General features: G+C 38.2%; 1 protein-coding gene across 4 annotated transcripts in view; it reads left to right on the top strand.

Moving 5' to 3' along the window:
* The window catches only part of EXOC2 (exocyst complex component 2), a 188,655-nt gene that overhangs the window by 11,688 nt on the left and 158,755 nt on the right, over positions 1-18,212 (top strand). For all 4 annotated transcript variants that reach the window (XM_077810717.1, XM_077810716.1, XM_077810715.1 and 1 more), the window contains exons 2-4: positions 8,538-8,697; positions 14,558-14,734; positions 16,266-16,392. In XM_077810717.1, coding sequence (XP_077666843.1) covers positions 8,580-8,697; positions 14,558-14,734; positions 16,266-16,392 — 422 coding nt within the window. In that variant the 5' untranslated portion in view covers positions 8,538-8,579. The remainder of the gene's footprint in view (positions 1-8,537; positions 8,698-14,557; positions 14,735-16,265; positions 16,393-18,212) is intronic.

The following is an 18,212-nucleotide window of genomic DNA, read 5'->3' as shown; positions in this document are numbered from 1 at the left end:
TGCAAAGTGCTGGGGACTTTAATTTAACTGGGTTTTCAGTAATTGGAACCAACTGACTTTATTTTTTCAGAAGCCCCCCTGGAGTTCATCTTTATGATACCTTAATTGGTGTTTTCTCTATTGACAAAACTCCAAAAAAATCTAATTGTTAATCCTCCTCTTCCAATGTTGGGTGCAGAAAGTTGCCTTCTGATGTCTGCAGTCATTCTCATGATAGCTTTGTCCACATGTGAATCCAATGGACGACATGATACATCGAAGTCCTGAACAACTATGACTAAATTATTTCATATTCTGGTAATGCCTCCAGAGCAGTCAGCAATATCCTGCTTCACAAAACTGGTCTGATCAGTTATGACAATTCCTTTATCCTCTCACATCCCTTGCCATCTGGCCATCCAGCTTGTCCTAGAAAGTGAATCAGAATTCTCAGAGTAGTCCCAAAGGTTAAATAGCTTTCTTAGCAGATCTGATAGCCTCTGCTATTTCTGTGTGGTTTGCCAGGGCCCCATATTTTTGTGATCAGAAAACTTGCTTGAGAAATTCATTTAAAGAGAAAAGGATTGTGCTCAACTTGAAAGATGTCTCCAATAGTTTTGTTTGTAGTGGATGGTTCTCAGCTCCTTGCACTTCACAGCAAGAATTATGACAGCCAACATGATATCAAAAAGACTTATCTGGAAACAGTCATGGAAAGCAATCAAGCAAGTGATGTGTATGCCACCTCACCTATGTGATTACACCTTTTTTGTGACTTTGTTTTCTCAAGATACCAAAAAAGAGACAACTGCTATAATAAAGGAATATGGTCCAAATCAAACAAAGAAGAAGGGTCCTAAGGAAATTTCTTCAATAAGACTAACTCCTCAGCAAAACATATTGCTGAGAAACGTGTCTTTCCACATCCTATCTGTTAATGAATAACACTCCTCTCAGAAGTACGACAGCAGTTTTGTAAAACAGTTTTTTTTTAATAATGGAGACAACGGGAAATTAACTAATTAAACTTCAAAGTGATAATTATTGCTGGAAAAAGCCTGGCTGAACATTTTTTCAGTCAAATAGGTTTTTTGTAGAGGCTATATTTTTTTAAGCCTCACAGGAAAGAACAATGGTCTTTAATGGCTCTGAGTTTGTTGCTGAGAGACTACCAGAGGTACAAAAGCTCAGAACATGACAAAATTGGGAAATGTCTTTTTTCCAGTTGCTGGCAGCATGGTGTTGGGCACATATAATAAAAAGAGAGAGAATTGTGCTATTTCAACCAGTGTTTATAAACTTGGTAAATGAGTTAATTTTTGTGCCGGTTTCCTATTTGGGGCTACATTTATAATTATAACCCTAGGTATGGACTCTGGCTATGATTTAGTATTTTCCTAATGTGCTTCTTCCTACAATTATAAAAGTCATGTTTAGTTTCCAGTTTACACTTCTTTAAAAATAAGTTAAAGGAAGTAGAAAATTAGAAACTAGCATTTTGGGGACACCCGTGATCTTTTGGGTTTTTTAACTATAGGTCACTATTTCAAATTCAGGTGACTACTGAATTAGAATCATTTTTAGCTAACGGCTTTTTTGATCTATGTGACATGAATGGGTGGTCTCAAGATAGTTCCTGCTGGACAGGTATTCGCATCATACATACAAACCACCCTTGAGAGTCTTAGCAAAGATGCCAATGACCAAATGGCTTGAACTGCTGTAATTTCTTTTTCCTTCTTGCCAGGAGAAGTGGTCCCTGTGTGTAACAATCAAGACACATTGTCAGGGCAGTGTGGGGAAACTTGCATTGCTCTTGCTCATGTTATTCTAGTTTTAGGGATAAGTAGACTACTTAGGTACTTTCTGTTCAGGACCTTCTGAAAAGTTCTTTTATACTGTACACAGAAGAACTTACGATCTCAAATATAGCTGTTAGCGCTTCATTGTTTACTGAATTTGGATGGGAAATTTCTGACTCTGAAGATTAGTGGGTGTTGAGTTGGTTTTTTGTTTGTGATTTGTTTGTGCTGATTTGACTATATTAGGGGCTCGATCCTGCAACTGGATCCATGTCTGATGACCCTTACAACGCAATGCCCCACTGAGACTAGCTAGTCAGTTGGGCTGTATGTGGAACAAGGGCCTTCCTATGAGGAAATGCTGACCAAAAAATACCATTCAGTATACTGTGTGTTATGTTAATGGTCAGTGTTATAAGTGCCAATCGATGAAGGTCTTTACATTTGCAATAATGCTAGAAAGCCTGAAAATATTGCTTTTTTTAATAATTAATGCAAATATTTTTATTCTTTGTTAATTTCTGACAATCCATTGTGTCCTCCTTCATTAAGTCCCCTTTTTAAAAAGTGACAGTCTTACCTTTCCCTACTTGATTATCACTTCATCCATCTTAGAAATATGATGTCTTCATTTGCAGAAGGAATCAGTTAGAAAATAAAAGTCCATGTGTTAGGGCAGACTTAGAGAGAGTCACCTAAATATTGGGTATTTTGGCAAATAGTCACTGAAGTGAGGGGTTGGGAAGTAAAACCAGAATTCTACTTTGTAGTAGAACCATGAATTAGAAATGCACAGTTTAAGCCCAAGGTAGCAGAATGGAGAGAATAATTTCTGTATTATTTTCATGAGTCAAGTTTATTGGAAGGTTAACTGCAATGACAACTATTACTTGTAGAGATTTGGCAAATTGATTATAATATTGTATGTGGTATTTCTAGTAGATATCTGTGCAGTAGTTGGGATCCTTGAAGAATACTGTTTTAACATTTTATTTTACATTGTCCCTTCTATACCAGTAGTTAACAAACCCATACAATTCTTCATCTTTCTGTTTCTTTATATAAATGCTCTAAGACCTGGGTACATTTTTTTTTTTCATGTGCGTGTGCGCTCTCTCTTTCTCTCGTGCTCTCTGTTTAATATTATACATCTAAATGTATAATAGTGGGGGGAGGGATAGCTCAGTGGTTTGAGCATTGGCCTGCTAAACCCAGGGTTGTGAGTTCAATCCCTGAGGGGGCCATTTAGGGATATGTGGCATAAATTGGGGATTGGTCCTGCTTTGAGCAGGGGGTTGGACTAGATGACCTCCTGAGGTCCCTTCCAATCCTGATATTCTATGATTCTATGAAATACAGAACAAAACTTCTTTAGTGGAATGGTCCCAAGCACTTGCTCAATCTTTGTCACTAGGAGGATATATATTTATATACCTTTACCTATTCTGTGAAATAATGAAGCCAATTGTTATAAATAAAAACTCAACTACTCTAGACAGTCTGAATGCTATAGTCCAGCTGTAACATTTTAAGATTTACTTCAGGCTCCCTATTCCAGTGAAGTATTTTTAAAGCAGTTCTGTAATAAATATAGAAATATTTTAGAAAAAATATTAGACTTCAGAAGGCTCAACATTTTTATTACATATATTCAGCTCATCACAGAAAGAGATCAAGTGCTAGTTTCTGAAATCCAGCAAAATATGTTTTAATATTACTTTTGAGTTTAGTCTTAATTCCAACACATTACCTGTATACCCAGATATTTTGAAAGATGCACTACCCCCAGTAAAAAGAAACTGGAAACATTTTCTGGTGAAGAAAAATCAAGCAATAACAAAATAGTTTTTTTCAGTTTTCATTTTGTCTTCTAGAGATTTTCCCCACATTACTAGCGAGGCTCTGAAGAGTCCCCTATTTGACCCATGTTTTGATCATTGGTTTAAAATTCTATATAAATCTCTCTAAAATGTGTCCAATAAATATAATGGTCCAGATGATCTCACTCAGATCCATGCATCTGTCTTCCAGTTCCTGCGGAAGTGGGGTGCTTAGCTACCTCCATGGCACTGTCACACACCTCTATACTCTGTGGAGCTCTCTTCACACGGATGGAGGGGATAGAGACTAGGTGGGCAGGCTACTGGAGAATGCACAGTATTTTCCTTCTGGCCCTATGGAAATCACTCAAAGAGAAAAATGCAGTCCTAGGCTGCAAGCTCTCTTCTATCCTGTCTCAGCATAGGGAGCTGGACTAGGTGACGTCTCGAGGTCCTTACATTTTGATGATTCTTTGATTCTGGAAAAATCTCTGTAGGTCTCTAGTGGAGTCATCAAACTCTGGGCCTGAGAAGGAGTGGGGAGTCTGTCAGGGACCAACAACACACAACTTGTTCACAGATGGCCCTGTTATCTTTCAAGTTTCAGAGTAGTTTCCAAAGCCAGCTTTTCAGAGGAAGGAACTCCATCTCCTCGACTGACAATACTGTCTTCTCCCTGGATCTGTTCTCACAGAAAGGGATGAATCTGGGCCTATGATAACTACTACCTTTGATCCATGTAGTCAAAATTTCCTATGTTACCAGTATTTTTAAACTTGGCAATAGGCACAAAACTTGTCAGGAAGGATAAGCAGGTACTTAACCTTTGAACATCTTATTTATTAGAGACAGAGCTTGGAGCACCTCCTATTATTAAGGTTGCTCTGCATTTCACATTCTAAGACCATATTTTCACTTGGTACTTGGTTATAAGTTTGCAAAATTGTAACTATTTTGGCGGAAATTATGAATGTCTGGTGTCTTCCTCAGGCTGAGGTTTTTGGAAAATGTCATTCAAAGCATTTCAGCCACTTCTGAGAATGAGGCTAGTGAAAAATACATTGTTTTGCCCATGTTAATAAAAATTCTTACACCTTTTTTTATTGAGATGTCAAGGTTCCTTCCCCACTCTGAACTCTAGGGTACAGATGTGGGGACCTGCATGAAAGACCCCCCAAGCTTATTCTTACCAGCTTAGGTTAAAAGCTGCCACCACCAAAGTGTTACACAAAGAACAGGGGAAGTGCCCACTTGGAAATGTCTTCCTCCCCTCCCCCCCAAATATCCCCCCAAGCACTACATCCCCTTTCCTGGGGAAGGCTTGATAAAAATCCTCACCAGTGTGCATAGGTGAACACAGACCCAAACCCTTGGCTCTTAAGAACAATGAAGAAGCAATCAGGTTCTTAAAAGAAGAATTTTAATTAAAGAAAAAGTAAAAGAATCACCTCTGTAAAATCAGGATGGTAAATACCTTACTACAGGGTAATCAGATTCAAAACATAGGGAATCCCTCTAGGCAAAACCTTAAGTTACAAAAAGATACAAAAACAGGAATATACATTCCATTCAGCACAACTTATTTTATCAGCCATTTAAACAAAACAGAATCTAACGCATATCTAACTAGATGGCTTACTAACTCTACAGGAGTTCTGACCTGCATTCCTGCTCTGGTGCCGGCAAAAGCATCACACAGACAGACAGGACCCTTTGTTTCTCCCCTCCAGCTTTGAAAGTATCTTGTCTCCTCATTGGTCATTTTGGTCAGGTGCCAGCGAGGTTATCTTAGCTTCTTAACCCTTTACAGGTGAAAGGGTTTTATCTCTGGCCAGGAGGGATTTAAAGGTGTTTATCCTTCCCTTTATATTTATGACAGAGAAGTTCTAGCTCTTCTTGTTCGTTGCAGCAATTTGAAATTTGGCAGGAGAATTTCTAAGGGGATATGCTTTTTGCTGTCGCTCTGAAAATCCACCCAAATTTTAAAAATGTAGGCGATTACACACTAAAAAATTGTGTTAAAAAAACATTATTAAGGTTTCAACACCAGGCCCCCAAAGGCTAGGAAATGCCAGAATTTGGATTATATATTTAATTTAATTCGGCCCCCTTGTTTCTGTGCATCATGTTACAGTTTCTGTATTTGTACCCATGATTACATAGTATTTTTTCCACAGACCCTCTACCTCATTCAGTGCACAGGATGGGCCTGCTTTGTGGATTAAACAGGGTTGTGTAGTGAAGGAGACTTGTCTGTAGGACCCTGCGTCATTTGTGGTAGCAAATGGGTGGTGTGTCATGAATGAGGCACGGGATGCAAAGAGAGAGGGTGATTGCTGCCCTGGAGAATTGGATTCTATTCCTGTCTTTGCCATAGTGTTGTTATATGATGCTCGACAAGTCACTTAACCAAACTTTTCATGGGTGGTCGCTAATTTTGAGTTCCTCATTTTCTGGGTGCCTGAGTTGAGATCTTGGTGTCTGATCTGCAGAAGTGTGGAACGTTCACAGTTGCAACTGAAGTGAATGGGAACTGTACTTAGTGTTATATAGCACTTCATATGTTCAAAGTACTCTGAAAAATCATGTCCTCGTCATCTCAAATTAGTTACCAAAATTAGTGGATACTTTTGATCTTAATCTCTTTGTACTTCAGCTCTTCATCTGTAAAATGGGAATGATAATACCCCTTCTCATTTGGGTGTTGTGAAAGTTAGTTAATGTTTATGAATCACTCAGATACTGTAGTGTTGAGCACCATAGAAAAGGCTTTGAGGAAATTAATAATCCTGTCTTCAGAATAGGGTTTGAATAGTGTGTAGTAAGCATAGGTTGGGGTCACGCATTAAACAGCGAAGGGAAAACGAGATATTGAATAGGTGCTCATTAAGTGAGCCCTGTCCATCCTGTGCATTGAGTGAGGTAGGAATCCCGTCGAAAAAATAGTCTGTGATTGGATAAACTGCTGCCTTCAGAGCTGGCGGCTGTTGGTCAGGTGCCCAGATCTGAAGGCAGTGCCCCAGCAGCAGCAGTGCAGAAGTAGGGGTGGCGATACCATACTATGCCATCCTTAATTCTCCACTGTTGCCTTCAGAGCTGGGTGGCCAGAGTGTGACGGCTGCTGACTGAGGGCCCAGCTCTGCAGGCAGCAGTGCAGAAGTATGTGAGGCAATTCCATGCCAGGCCATCCTTACTTCTGCGCTGCTGGTGATGGCAGCTCTGCCCAGCCAGCAGCCACCGCTCTTCAGCTGCCCAGGTCTGAAGGCAGCCGCACTGCCAGCAGCAGTGCAGAGGTAAGGGTAGCAGTACCGCAACCCCTCTCTGCAATAACCTTGTGACACCCCCCACCCCCCTCCCCAACTCCTTTTTGGGTCAGGATCCCTGCAATTATAACCCTGTGAAATTTCAGATTTAAATAGCTGAAATCATGAAATTTATTATTTTTAAAATCCTATGACCATGAAATTGCCCAAAATGGACTGTGAATTTGGTAGGGCCCTAGTCATAATGCATATGCCCAAAGAGGCTGAATTAAGGTTGCACAGGTAGCTTTAATCCATTTTGGACAGCCACCAGGCTGACTTTTATATTGTACCTGTGCTTTTGTTGCTTTCATAATATATTATCTTGAACTAATATATTTTTGGACTACTCAGAAGTCATTTGTCATGGATCACATCCTGTCACATTCTCACTAGCATCTATTTAAGTTTTGCTGAAAGGTTTCTTCCACTTTTTTCAGGTGTCATATTTGGTTATTGGCTTGCCTAGACTAGAGAAGTTCCTGTTATAAATACATGATGCCAGATCATCTTCTCCCCAAGAGCAACTGGGGAAAGGAGTGCAGAGGGGGACTAAATCCTGTGAGGTTTCCCCTCAGAGTTTAAAAAAAAAATTGTCCTGCCTGGCAAGATAAGGGGGTCACAGAATAGATGAAGTGATCCTTCTTGAGACAGGAGTTATCATATGTGGATGACTGTCCCTGAACCCAGGTATGCTTGCCCCTTTCTCTACTGTTGAAGTTACTACAGGACCTATTTGCTTCTTTGGACTGAATCCCTGTGCAGCAGCTGCAGAAAGAACCCAGTGGGAGCTAATGTTACTTCAAGCCGTGCGCATCTGCTTTTTGGCTTGCAAAGCAGCACAAATGAAAGTTACTAATAAACAACAAGACGTTTAGTATCAGAATTAATCCTGGATTAAGGCTGAATTGCATGACACAGGACTTTTATTAGTGTTTATGACTGCTGAGATAACTGAAATGATTCAGGCAGGCTCCTGATTTGAAATGCAAAATGACACTATTCTGGAAATGATTCTCAAATAATTTCATGTGCTGTTTAAATACATATTCAAAGCGTCTATTGTCCTTGGCCAGATAGGATTTTTTTATGATGATGTTGATAATATTGATTTCTCCTTTATGTCGGTATCGGGAGCTGTCTCTTGCTTTCAGCATAAGAATGGTTTCCATTTTGGATAAATGCTCATCATTTATCTAAACTACTCCTGAGGAATCCTTTCCCTCCCCATGAAGGGAGATGTTACGGTTGTGAACGTACATAGTATCATACCTCTGATCTAAGCCAAAGATGGACTTGATTGAGTAGATTCTTCCCAATTCTGACTACTATGACCCTGTACGTGTGTACTCTGACTTACCATTATGAATGTTAATGGATTTGTTTCTAATGTATTTTTTTGTGTGTTTTTCTTTTCTTATTTATAATTCAGAACTGGAGTTATTGAATATACATACGTGTAAGTGCAAGGACATCTAGTAATGTGTGGTGAAAACTATATGTTTATGTTTTATAAAAACATTTTTAAAAGATGTTTAGTTTTACAATTTTAATGTTTTCAGCTTTTGGTATAATTATTTTGTAAAAAAAACCTACATACTATATTTATTCAATTATTGTTCCTTGTTGAACAGATTGCTGCATTACTGGATTTCCAAACACAGGAGGAAAATACCATGTCTCGATCACGCCAGCCCCCTCTTGTAACTGGGATCTCTCCCAATGAAGGCATCTCATGGACAAAAGTCACAATTAGAGGAGAAAACTTGGGAACTGGGCCAACAGACCTCATAGGTAAATTCAGAGAAATGGTTTGATGCATTCCACATTTTTTAGACTTCAATAAGCTGGTTGGTGACAGATTCTGATATCTTTACATTCAGAGGAAATACACAATGGGTAGTATGGTAATGTACAATTATCCCCCTGAGTTTGGAAGGATGGTTTTGAATTGGTAATGTACATTTTAAATATATGTGTACCTTATTACTTATGCCAGAGGTGGTTTGTCTTGTAGTTAGAGTCCATGGGTGAAATCCTGGCCATAGTGAAGCCAATGAGAGTTTTGTCTTTGGTTTCAGTGAAACCAGGATTTTACCCTATGATTGTAAAATAGAACTTCCAAGTTCTGTTCCCTACTCTGTCAATGACTTGTGTGGCTGTGTTCAAATTGTTTAACTTTACTGTGTTTCAGTTTGCCATCTAAAAAGAAGAGTGTAATAATGTTTTCCTGCTCTGACCAGGGTGTTGAAGCTTAGTGAATATTTGTTTAAAAACACACCCAAACAAAAAACCTTTGAGATATCTAGGTAAAAGGCACTATATATACACAACTTTTGTTGTACTTTTTAGCACTCCAGCTAATTCATCTGGACTCTGTGTTGCCACCTGAAGTCACGGTATGCCGCAACACACACCGTCCAATAATACACCTGGGCAATCGTGCATTACTTTACAGTGTAAATAAGTCTTCTTTCAAATTTTTGCTGCTAATCGTCTTCTGTGTTGATGTAGGAGAGTTGAAAGTCATAGTAAATTTTATCTTACCTTATTTCACATTTAGCTTATTCTGGGGGGTGTTGAACGGTACATCTACACGTCTGTGGCTGGCCCGGATCAGATGAGTTGGGCTTGCGGGGCCCAAGCTGTAGGGTTCTAAAATTGCAGTGTAGAAGTTCTGGCTTGCGCTCGAGCTTAGGCTCTGAGACCCTATGCGTGGGGAGGGTCTCAAAGCGCGGGCTCCATCCTGAGCCTAAACGTCTATACTGCTATTTTTAGCCCCACAGCTGAGTCTTGTGATCCCATGTCAGCTGACCTGAGCTCTGAGACTCAGTGCCATGGGTTTTTTATCGCATCATAGACATAGAATATCAGGGTTGGAAGGGACCTCAGGAGGTCATCTAGTCCAACTCCCTGCTCAAAGCAGGACCAATCCCCAACTAAATCATCCCAGCCAGGGCTTTGTCAAGCCTGACCTTAAAACCTCTAAGGAAGGAGATTCTACCACCTCCCTAGGTAACCCATTCCAGTGCTTCATCACCCTCCTAATAAAAAAGTTTTTTCTAATATCCAACCTAAACCTCCCCCACTGTAGCTTGAGACCGCTACTCCTTGTTCTGTCATCTGCTACCACTGAGAACAGCCTAGATCCATCCTCTTTGGAACCTGCTTTCAGGTAGTTGAAAGCAGCTATCAAATCCCCCCTCATTCTTCTCTTCAGACTAAATAATCCCAGTTCCCTCAGTCTCTTTTCATAAGTCATGTGCTCCAGTCCTAAGGTCCCAGTCTTGCAAAGAGTTATACACGATGGAAGTACTCACACTTGTAAGTCTTTGTTGGATTGAGGCCTAATATTTTTATAAACCTCAGTTAAACTCTCCTTCCCACCCTCTGCCAAAAAGTGTTACAATTCAATAAAAAGTAGAAAATATTGTATGCTTGGGAATAAACTGAGTACCACATGTATGAAGAAAGAGAATATGCCTTTTTACGTCATTCTGTTAAAGACAACCAGGTTGAAAGTCACTCGTGACTTTGAAACTTATGAACCTTTAAAAACACTTGCAGAAAATTTAAGAAAATACTTTTCATTTATAAGGAGGTTCTGTCATTTGGGAACAAAGTTTGTTCCTGGATTTAAATATGTATCGAGGGAGATCCTTTGTCAGCTTTAAAGTTTTAGCCCTGTGCCATTACTATATTTAGTGTGGTATGCAAAACATTAGTGAAGAGTACATACGTTACAGTGCTATGTCATTTATTATTCTGTGATGTGAAGCGGATCATAGCTAATTTTTAAGTTAGTGGACTTCTTAAGTCTCATGTTCCCTGGGTAGTAGTAATTATTTAAGAAATAAAATTGAAGGCAGGAAAGAAATTCTTAAATAATGTAGAACTCTTCAAACGATTTTGCACAATTATAAACATTTCCTGCATGTTATACTGAAAATCCAAAGTTAAATTATTCCATCAAGTTAAATTAAATAGTAATTAAATGACTGTTATGGAGAGAATCTTAAAACTGATCTACAAAGGAGGAAAAAGGGTGCTCTTTTTTGCTTCTTTTGATATATAAAGACATTCTGAATGTTATAATTTAAAAAAAAATGCTTTTTCCCTTGTTAGTCTTTACACTAGAAAAGTCTGGTGTTGTCTACCCTGGTTTTGTGGGAAGACTTTATGTATACTTGACAAACTAGTGGCAATTGTATCATAAAACAAGTGTCTTTAAACAGTGACTAAAAATCACTTTCCCTCTCAATTTCCCAGGTTTCAAAGTCTGATTTCTTTATTTCTTTATTAATTTTTAGCACCTACTTAATTCAGACTCCTATCACACACTTGGGAAAAAGTTCATTGTTAAAGATTCAACTCTCACACCTTTCAGTCAGGGCTGAGGAAAATTTCACTCCAGGCTCTTATTTTAGTCCTTCAAAAAAACCCATGGGCAAAAGCCAGAAAAGACAAGATTTGATATTTCATACATTCTGAAGGTAAAACACAAACATAAAACCATTCTTTTTTATTTATTTATTTATTCATTCAGATCTTGTTAATTTATCACAAAAAAGCAACCTCCCTGTGCCCCCAAACAATAACATACAACTGCACAGAGACAAGGTTTATTTCTCTGCTGGTCACCTTTACTTTAGATCTTAGTTCCTCTGGTACCACTGACACATCTGGGAATCCAGTTCCTCCATTGATTACGGTCAGTCATTAGTTTTGTAGTAGTTCATGTGATGCCAGCACATTCAGTTTACTAGGTCACTGTCTTCTGCCAGTTCTTCCTTGGTCTTCCTCACTTTCTCCTTCCTCCCACATGTACAATGCTTGCTTAACACTTGCTCCAATCTTCCATATGTTGTACATGTCTAAACCACCTGAGCCTTCTGTTTTGTTAAAAGAAAAGGAGTACTTGTGGCACCTTAGAGACTAACCAATTTATCTGAGCATAAGCTTTCGTGAGCTACAGCTCACTTCATCGGATGCATACTGTGGAAAGTACAGAAGATGTTTTTATACACACAAACCATGAAAAAATGGGTGTTTACCACTAAAAAGGTTTTCTTTCCCCCCTCACCCCACTCTCCTGCTGGTAATAGCTTATCTAAAGTGATCACTCTCCTTACAATGTGTATGATGATCAAGTTGGGCCATTTCCAGCACAAATCCAGGGTTTAACAAGAACGTCGCGGGGGGGGAGGTGGTAGGAAAAAACAAGGGCAAATAGGTTACCTTGCATAATGACTTAGCCACTCCCAGTCTCTATCCAAGCCTAAATTAATTGTATCCAATTTGCAAATGAATTCCAATTCAACAGTCTCTCGCTGGAGTCTGGTTTTGAAGTTTTCTTGTTGTAATATCGCAACTTTCATGTCTGTAATCGGTTGACCAGAGAGATTGAAGTGTTCTCCGACTGGTTTATGAATGTTATAGTTCTTGACATCTGATTTGTGTCCATTTATTCTTTTACGTAGAGACTGTCCAGTTTGACCAATGTACATGGCAGAGGGGCATTGCTGGCACATGATGGCATATATCACACGGCTCTGAATTCTGTTTTGTTGATATTTTCTAACATGTCCTGCTCTAAGCTTCCTTACTCTTGCATTTGTTGTTTTGTCTTTCCATAAAATGTGTAATATCTTCTTCAGCCATCTGTGGAGATTACCAATCAATCTGTTTGTGTTAGCCGTTGTCTCTGCTCTGTATAATAGTGAGCTCAGTACAGTCACATAGTTTAGTTTGATGTAAAAGACCTCTTTTGCTTGCTTTTCCTAATCTTGTATGAATATCTTTCACAGTCCCCTTCAAATGTCATCATACTCCCCAGGTAGCTGAACTCTTCTACCTGTGTGATTTCTTTTCCATCCACATACATCTTTGCATCTGTTGTCCAGTTTCTGGCCTTTATAACTTTTTACTTTCAATCCAATTTTTGCTGCTTCCAGTTGTACATCTGATGTAAGGGGGATCATTCAGTTCCACATCATACTAGTAAAACAATGTCATCAGCAGAGTCAAAGTCATGTAATTTATCTCCGCTAACCTATTTTACACCATCCATAGTGCCTTTTGTTGTCCTCTTCGTCACCCAGTCAGGTGCTAATTCAAAGAGGATTGTTAAATAACACAGATCCTTGTCCAATTCCAGTCACAATATCACAATAGTCACCCAGGTCTATATGCGACCTCACTGCACATCTGCTTCCATCATACGAACTCCCTTATTATGTTGATCAGCTTAGTATCCCATAGCTTCTAGTAGTATTCCACAAATGGCATCATTGTCAAAAAAGGGTGTTCTCATTCAGTGCATGAACTGGAGAGGTACTGCAATCAGTATTGGCTACCATTCTGCTGAATAGCATGAAGAAGGCAGTGGAGGGTCACCTTTAAAAAATATGTCATTTATCTACCATCCCTGTACATTTTAAAAATAATTCTTTCTGAATATTCCACTCTGTGGTAACAAGAGTTTGTCCCCTTAAAAAAAATGAATTTGCCCAGGTAGAGATGTTGTGCTATCTGATAAAAACCTCAAACCTGCCAAATTTGTCCACTGTGTACGGTCAGAGAATTAAATTATGAGAAAAGAAAATGTGAAATGTTTGGGGCTGTGCGTCACATGCTGACCTTTTTCATTTAAGTATCTGTTAAATTGGTAAGAGTTTCTAGAAATGGAAAATACAAACCAACCCAATTTAATAAAAAAACCCTGGCATTGTCTGATTACAGTGATGTACCATCTGTACTGGGGCAGGAGCTAATCTAGACACCTATACCTGAATACTGAATAATTTAATATTTGTGCGGTGTTGTGAGGCTATAGAGGCCGATCAGCAATGCACTTAGTACGTAGGGAGAAATAGTTTCAAAAACACCTAAATGATTAGGAGCTTAAGTTCTATTTTCAAAAGTTCTTACCTCCCACTGAAAATCAGTAGGACTTAGGTTCTTAAGTGACCTATGTGCTTTTGAAAAATATACTCATGATTTCCTTACTTTATTGGGTCTACAAAGTACTATAGAAGAGTTACATATTCGTAGATGTATTTTATATTTTAGTTATCTATAACTAGACTTGGAAGGATTAGATTTTTATCAGTAAATGTCAGTAAACATTGATTTCACTGTACATACACAAACCCACAACAAATATTTACATTGATGGTAATCAAAATGTAAAGATAGGCAAAGTATGAAAAATGTTGCTTGAGAACTTATTAGAGCCAAAATCCAATTGTTTAGATTTTTGAATTAGACTTGTTACAAATGGATTAGGGAATGAATAGTAATAATGGGTCTGATTTGTTGATTTAAGGATATTTACTTTGTATATTTTGACATGTGATGTTGACCATTTGTGTTTTAACAGTTTATAACACTTAATAGTTTGAATCTATTTGCCATTAAATAACTGTCTGACTGCCACCACCCATAAGTTTCCACAACTGTGAAAGTTTAATGCATAAAAATAAGAAAAAATGCTTAAAAATAAACATCAGTATTATCCATCTAAATTATAAAAGACAGGGTTGGCAGAATTCATTTATTTGTTTATAACATGTCTAGATAAACAGAAAACTAACTATTATAAGACAGACTATATTTTCTTCAGTTTTATTCACAGTAAGTCTTTGATTTCCAGGTTTAACAATCTGCGGACACAACTGTCTCCTGACTGCTGAATGGATGTCTGCCAGTAAAATAGTGTGTCGAGTGGGACAAGCTAAAAATGATAAGGGGGACATTATTGTCACTACAAAATCCGGTGGCAGAGGAACTTCAACTGTTTCCTTCAAACTCCTGAAACCCGAGAAAATAGGTATTTTGCCTCATTCAAACTTACAATTATTTTTGCTAAATAATAAAAAATTGACTAGATGTTTTGGGTTTTGTAAATAACATTTATTTGTAAAATTTAACCCACTGGTAGTTGTTCCTTAGTCACTCTTTACTTGTTTAGTACTTGCAAAATATATACTAACAATACACATTTTGGGTTGAAATCTGACTTTTAGGTATACTTATACATTGGTCATTGAAAGCACCTGTTTTTCTGAAAGTGAAAACTCTTTGATTTCCTTCACACACTCCTACCCTTTACAATTGATATTAATGCTTGCAAAAAAGATAGTCCCAGTTCTTCAAGTTCTTTAATGGGCTGTTAAGCCTAATGAATCAGTAAAAGACACAAAAGGAACGTGTGGACAGTACACCTATAGCTCCTTCTGACTGTTAATCCTTTTAAAAAAGGAGTTGAATGTTGGACGCTGTTATAATTAAGCAACATTAGCAACTAATACTCAGTAAGACACACAAAAAAGACCTTTCTGGGGATATTTCTAGTGTGTTGTTTAATAATTAAGAAAGTTGTCAAGTAGTCTAACCCCAAATTTCATCTACAATCCTGTCAAAAATGTCCTTTGGATTCTAGATTTTTTTTATTCAATCTGGCTCATTTTGAAATTAGGACAGGCACTGTTTATATAAGAGTCTACACAAAAGCAACAGTTTAGGTTCTTGTTTTCTATGGTTCCGATGGCAGTTAAATAACACATACTTTCCCCAGAGCTGTTCTAATGTTTTACAATCTAAATGTTAATATATCAAACTTTATTAGAAACTCGTGGGAAGGGGAAGTCTTGGGGGAGGAAGAAATCTGTGGTTTGCCAAAGAGCAAAAGACTGAGGGCCAGATTCTCTTCTGCGTCCAGCTTCAGCTGGGTGCATCAGAGAAGGGAGCTGATTCTCTGCCGAGTGCAGGTTGGAGCAGCCCTGCCTTGCCTTCCTTTCCCTGAACCATGACCTTGACATGCTCCCTGTGCTTGAGCTATTGGGAGGAAGCCAGTTCTCTCTGCTCTACGCTCATTGAGGACTGCCACATACTGGGGAACTTGCTAGCTAAGGGACTTGTGGCCAGAGTTGACTTTTGTTCTGGCTGAGTGGTGAAAAAGGAGGAATCTTCCCCAAAATCTATGAAAAGAGAGACTGCCACATTAACTGCTGGTATCTCTGGCGGGTGACAGGGTTGGAGGTGATGAGTAAAAGACTTTGAAAAGTGCTATTTTATTATTGCCTGTTAACTTGTCTGCGTTGGTACTTTGTATCTTAAACAGAACAGTGCAGTCTGTGAGATGTAAGATGTGATGCCCTGCCATTGATACCTTTCCAGCTACTCTAAGCAAATAGTTTAGCATAATTGTATCCAGGTTGTTTTGCTCTGTATCTTCCAAAATATTGCATAGGCACGCATTTTATATTTTTCAGGCTTTTTCAAATTAATTCAGTATGGCCGAAGTTGATGGTGCTGGACAGCCTTTGTTGTTTTAAGGATATGTGCTTTGTTTTCTCTAGGTATCTTGGATCAGTCTGCTGTCTGGGTTGATGAAATGAACTATTATGACACGCGCACTGACAGGAACAAAGGGATTCCCCCCTTGTCTCTACGTCCAGCTAATCCGCTTGGTATTGAGATAGACAAGTGAGTACCAAATGCCTTTAATCCACTTTCTTAGTGGTTTTTTCTATACATCATTATATGAATTCCAGAAAAGTTTAACAGCTTAGAGGGTGGGGAAAGACAAGAAAATTCAATTAGCTGATGGCACAATACCTAGTATTCAGTGGTGTTTGGTAATCCTAATTTTTGTCTATATTACTGGGTGATTGATAAGAACGTCAGATAATCTGAGGGCCTAGTTCATTGAACCTTGTAATGTTTACGGTTTTGGGATTGGCAAATAATTTAGGGTCTGAGGGTTTATACATTGCAGTTATAGAACTCTGTGTTGTGCTTGAGTTCTGTGGGGCTTTTAAGCACGTTTAGATAGATATCTCTTGCTTGTATTGCAATGTGAAATATGTTTTATGTATCCATCAACTAGTTTACTTTTACTGAAACATTAATATTGGTTTCTAACCACAAACCCCTTGGCTTTTGTTCACAAATACTGTAGACTTTATAAAATTGCTCTGTAATAAACTTACTCCCTTATTATAAATCTATCATAGGACTTTGAAGGGACACTACCAGTGCCCAAAACATAAACAAACCTAAAATAGCATTTAGAAATAAAGTTCCTCGGAAGTAAGATATCAGCCCCTTCAAAAACAAAGGCTGTTTAAAATTAGACTATTTTACTATGGGATCCATTCTGTCTGGAGTGCATGATTTGTTTGTTATCTCTGTCCAGTTCTTCAGAGTAGCAAAGGAGATGAACTATTTCAGTATCTTCTCCTTCGCACAAGAATGGGGCAGCATGATGCACACTTGTGAATCAAGAAAGCTGAAAGTTCTAATTTTTGACGTCTCTCAGATTTGACAGTGTATCTTTTTAAATGGTTATCATGACTATGTATGCATTTGGGATTTAATTAGGATATTGTCCCTTTATTCTTGCCACGATGGATAAAATCTTCTGTTAAATAATTATCGTCATTCAAGTTTGAATATCTTCATTTCCACAATTATTTCTGTAAAATACTTGAATTCTTACTACCCTAAATCCTGGCAATTACGGTTCTCTCAGAGTCTGAATCCTGTTCCTAGTAAAATATTGAGAGAGTAATCATGACATGTCTAGAAAATCCAAATCTATTACATTGTCTGCTTTCCATTCATCTGTCAGTTTTGTAACTGTATCCAAACAAACGTTTGTCTGGCAAGATCTAGTCTTCATAAACCAGTGCTGCTTATTGCTCATGACTTGGTTATTTTTAAGATTGGCTTTATTTTGATAAACCCTCGGATACAGTCTTAGAACCTTACTGTCAAAATGAATTCAGATCAGCTTGGCTACGATTACTGTCACACGGATTGACAACTGCCTGAAGGGAGTGTAAACAAAGGATGTAATTTAACAAATGTTAAATTGAAAGAGGAGTCTAGAAGGGTACAGATGAGTTTAGTATTGGATCCAGTCTTACTTAATATCTTCTTTAATTGTGTAGTAGTAGTAGGTAGCATGTTATAAAATGTACAGTTACTAGTGTGCAGGGAGTCGTACAAAAATAATAGGATCTAAAAGATCTGGGCAGAAAATAACGAGGTGAATTCTTTTAGAAAAATACAAGGTACGTCTGGGAAATTATAATCCCAAAAACAGATATGTAATGGGGAGGAGGAATCTGGGAAGTAATAATGCTGGTAAAGACTTATCTTTAGGTGTGACAGAATTCAAAACAAATTTGTAGTGAGACATCTGAGCAAAAAGGACCAATATAGTTTTGGGCTGCAAGTGTTGAGATATTCCATGACACAGCAGTGAGGTAATAACCATGACAGTAACTGGAATATTCTGT

This window comes from Eretmochelys imbricata, chromosome 2, assembly GCF_965152235.1.
Source record: "Eretmochelys imbricata isolate rEreImb1 chromosome 2, rEreImb1.hap1, whole genome shotgun sequence".
Lineage (NCBI taxonomy): Eukaryota > Metazoa > Chordata > Testudines > Cheloniidae > Eretmochelys > Eretmochelys imbricata.
Note: the sequence above shows the minus strand (reverse complement) of the source record. Positions and strands in the feature narration are given on the sequence as shown.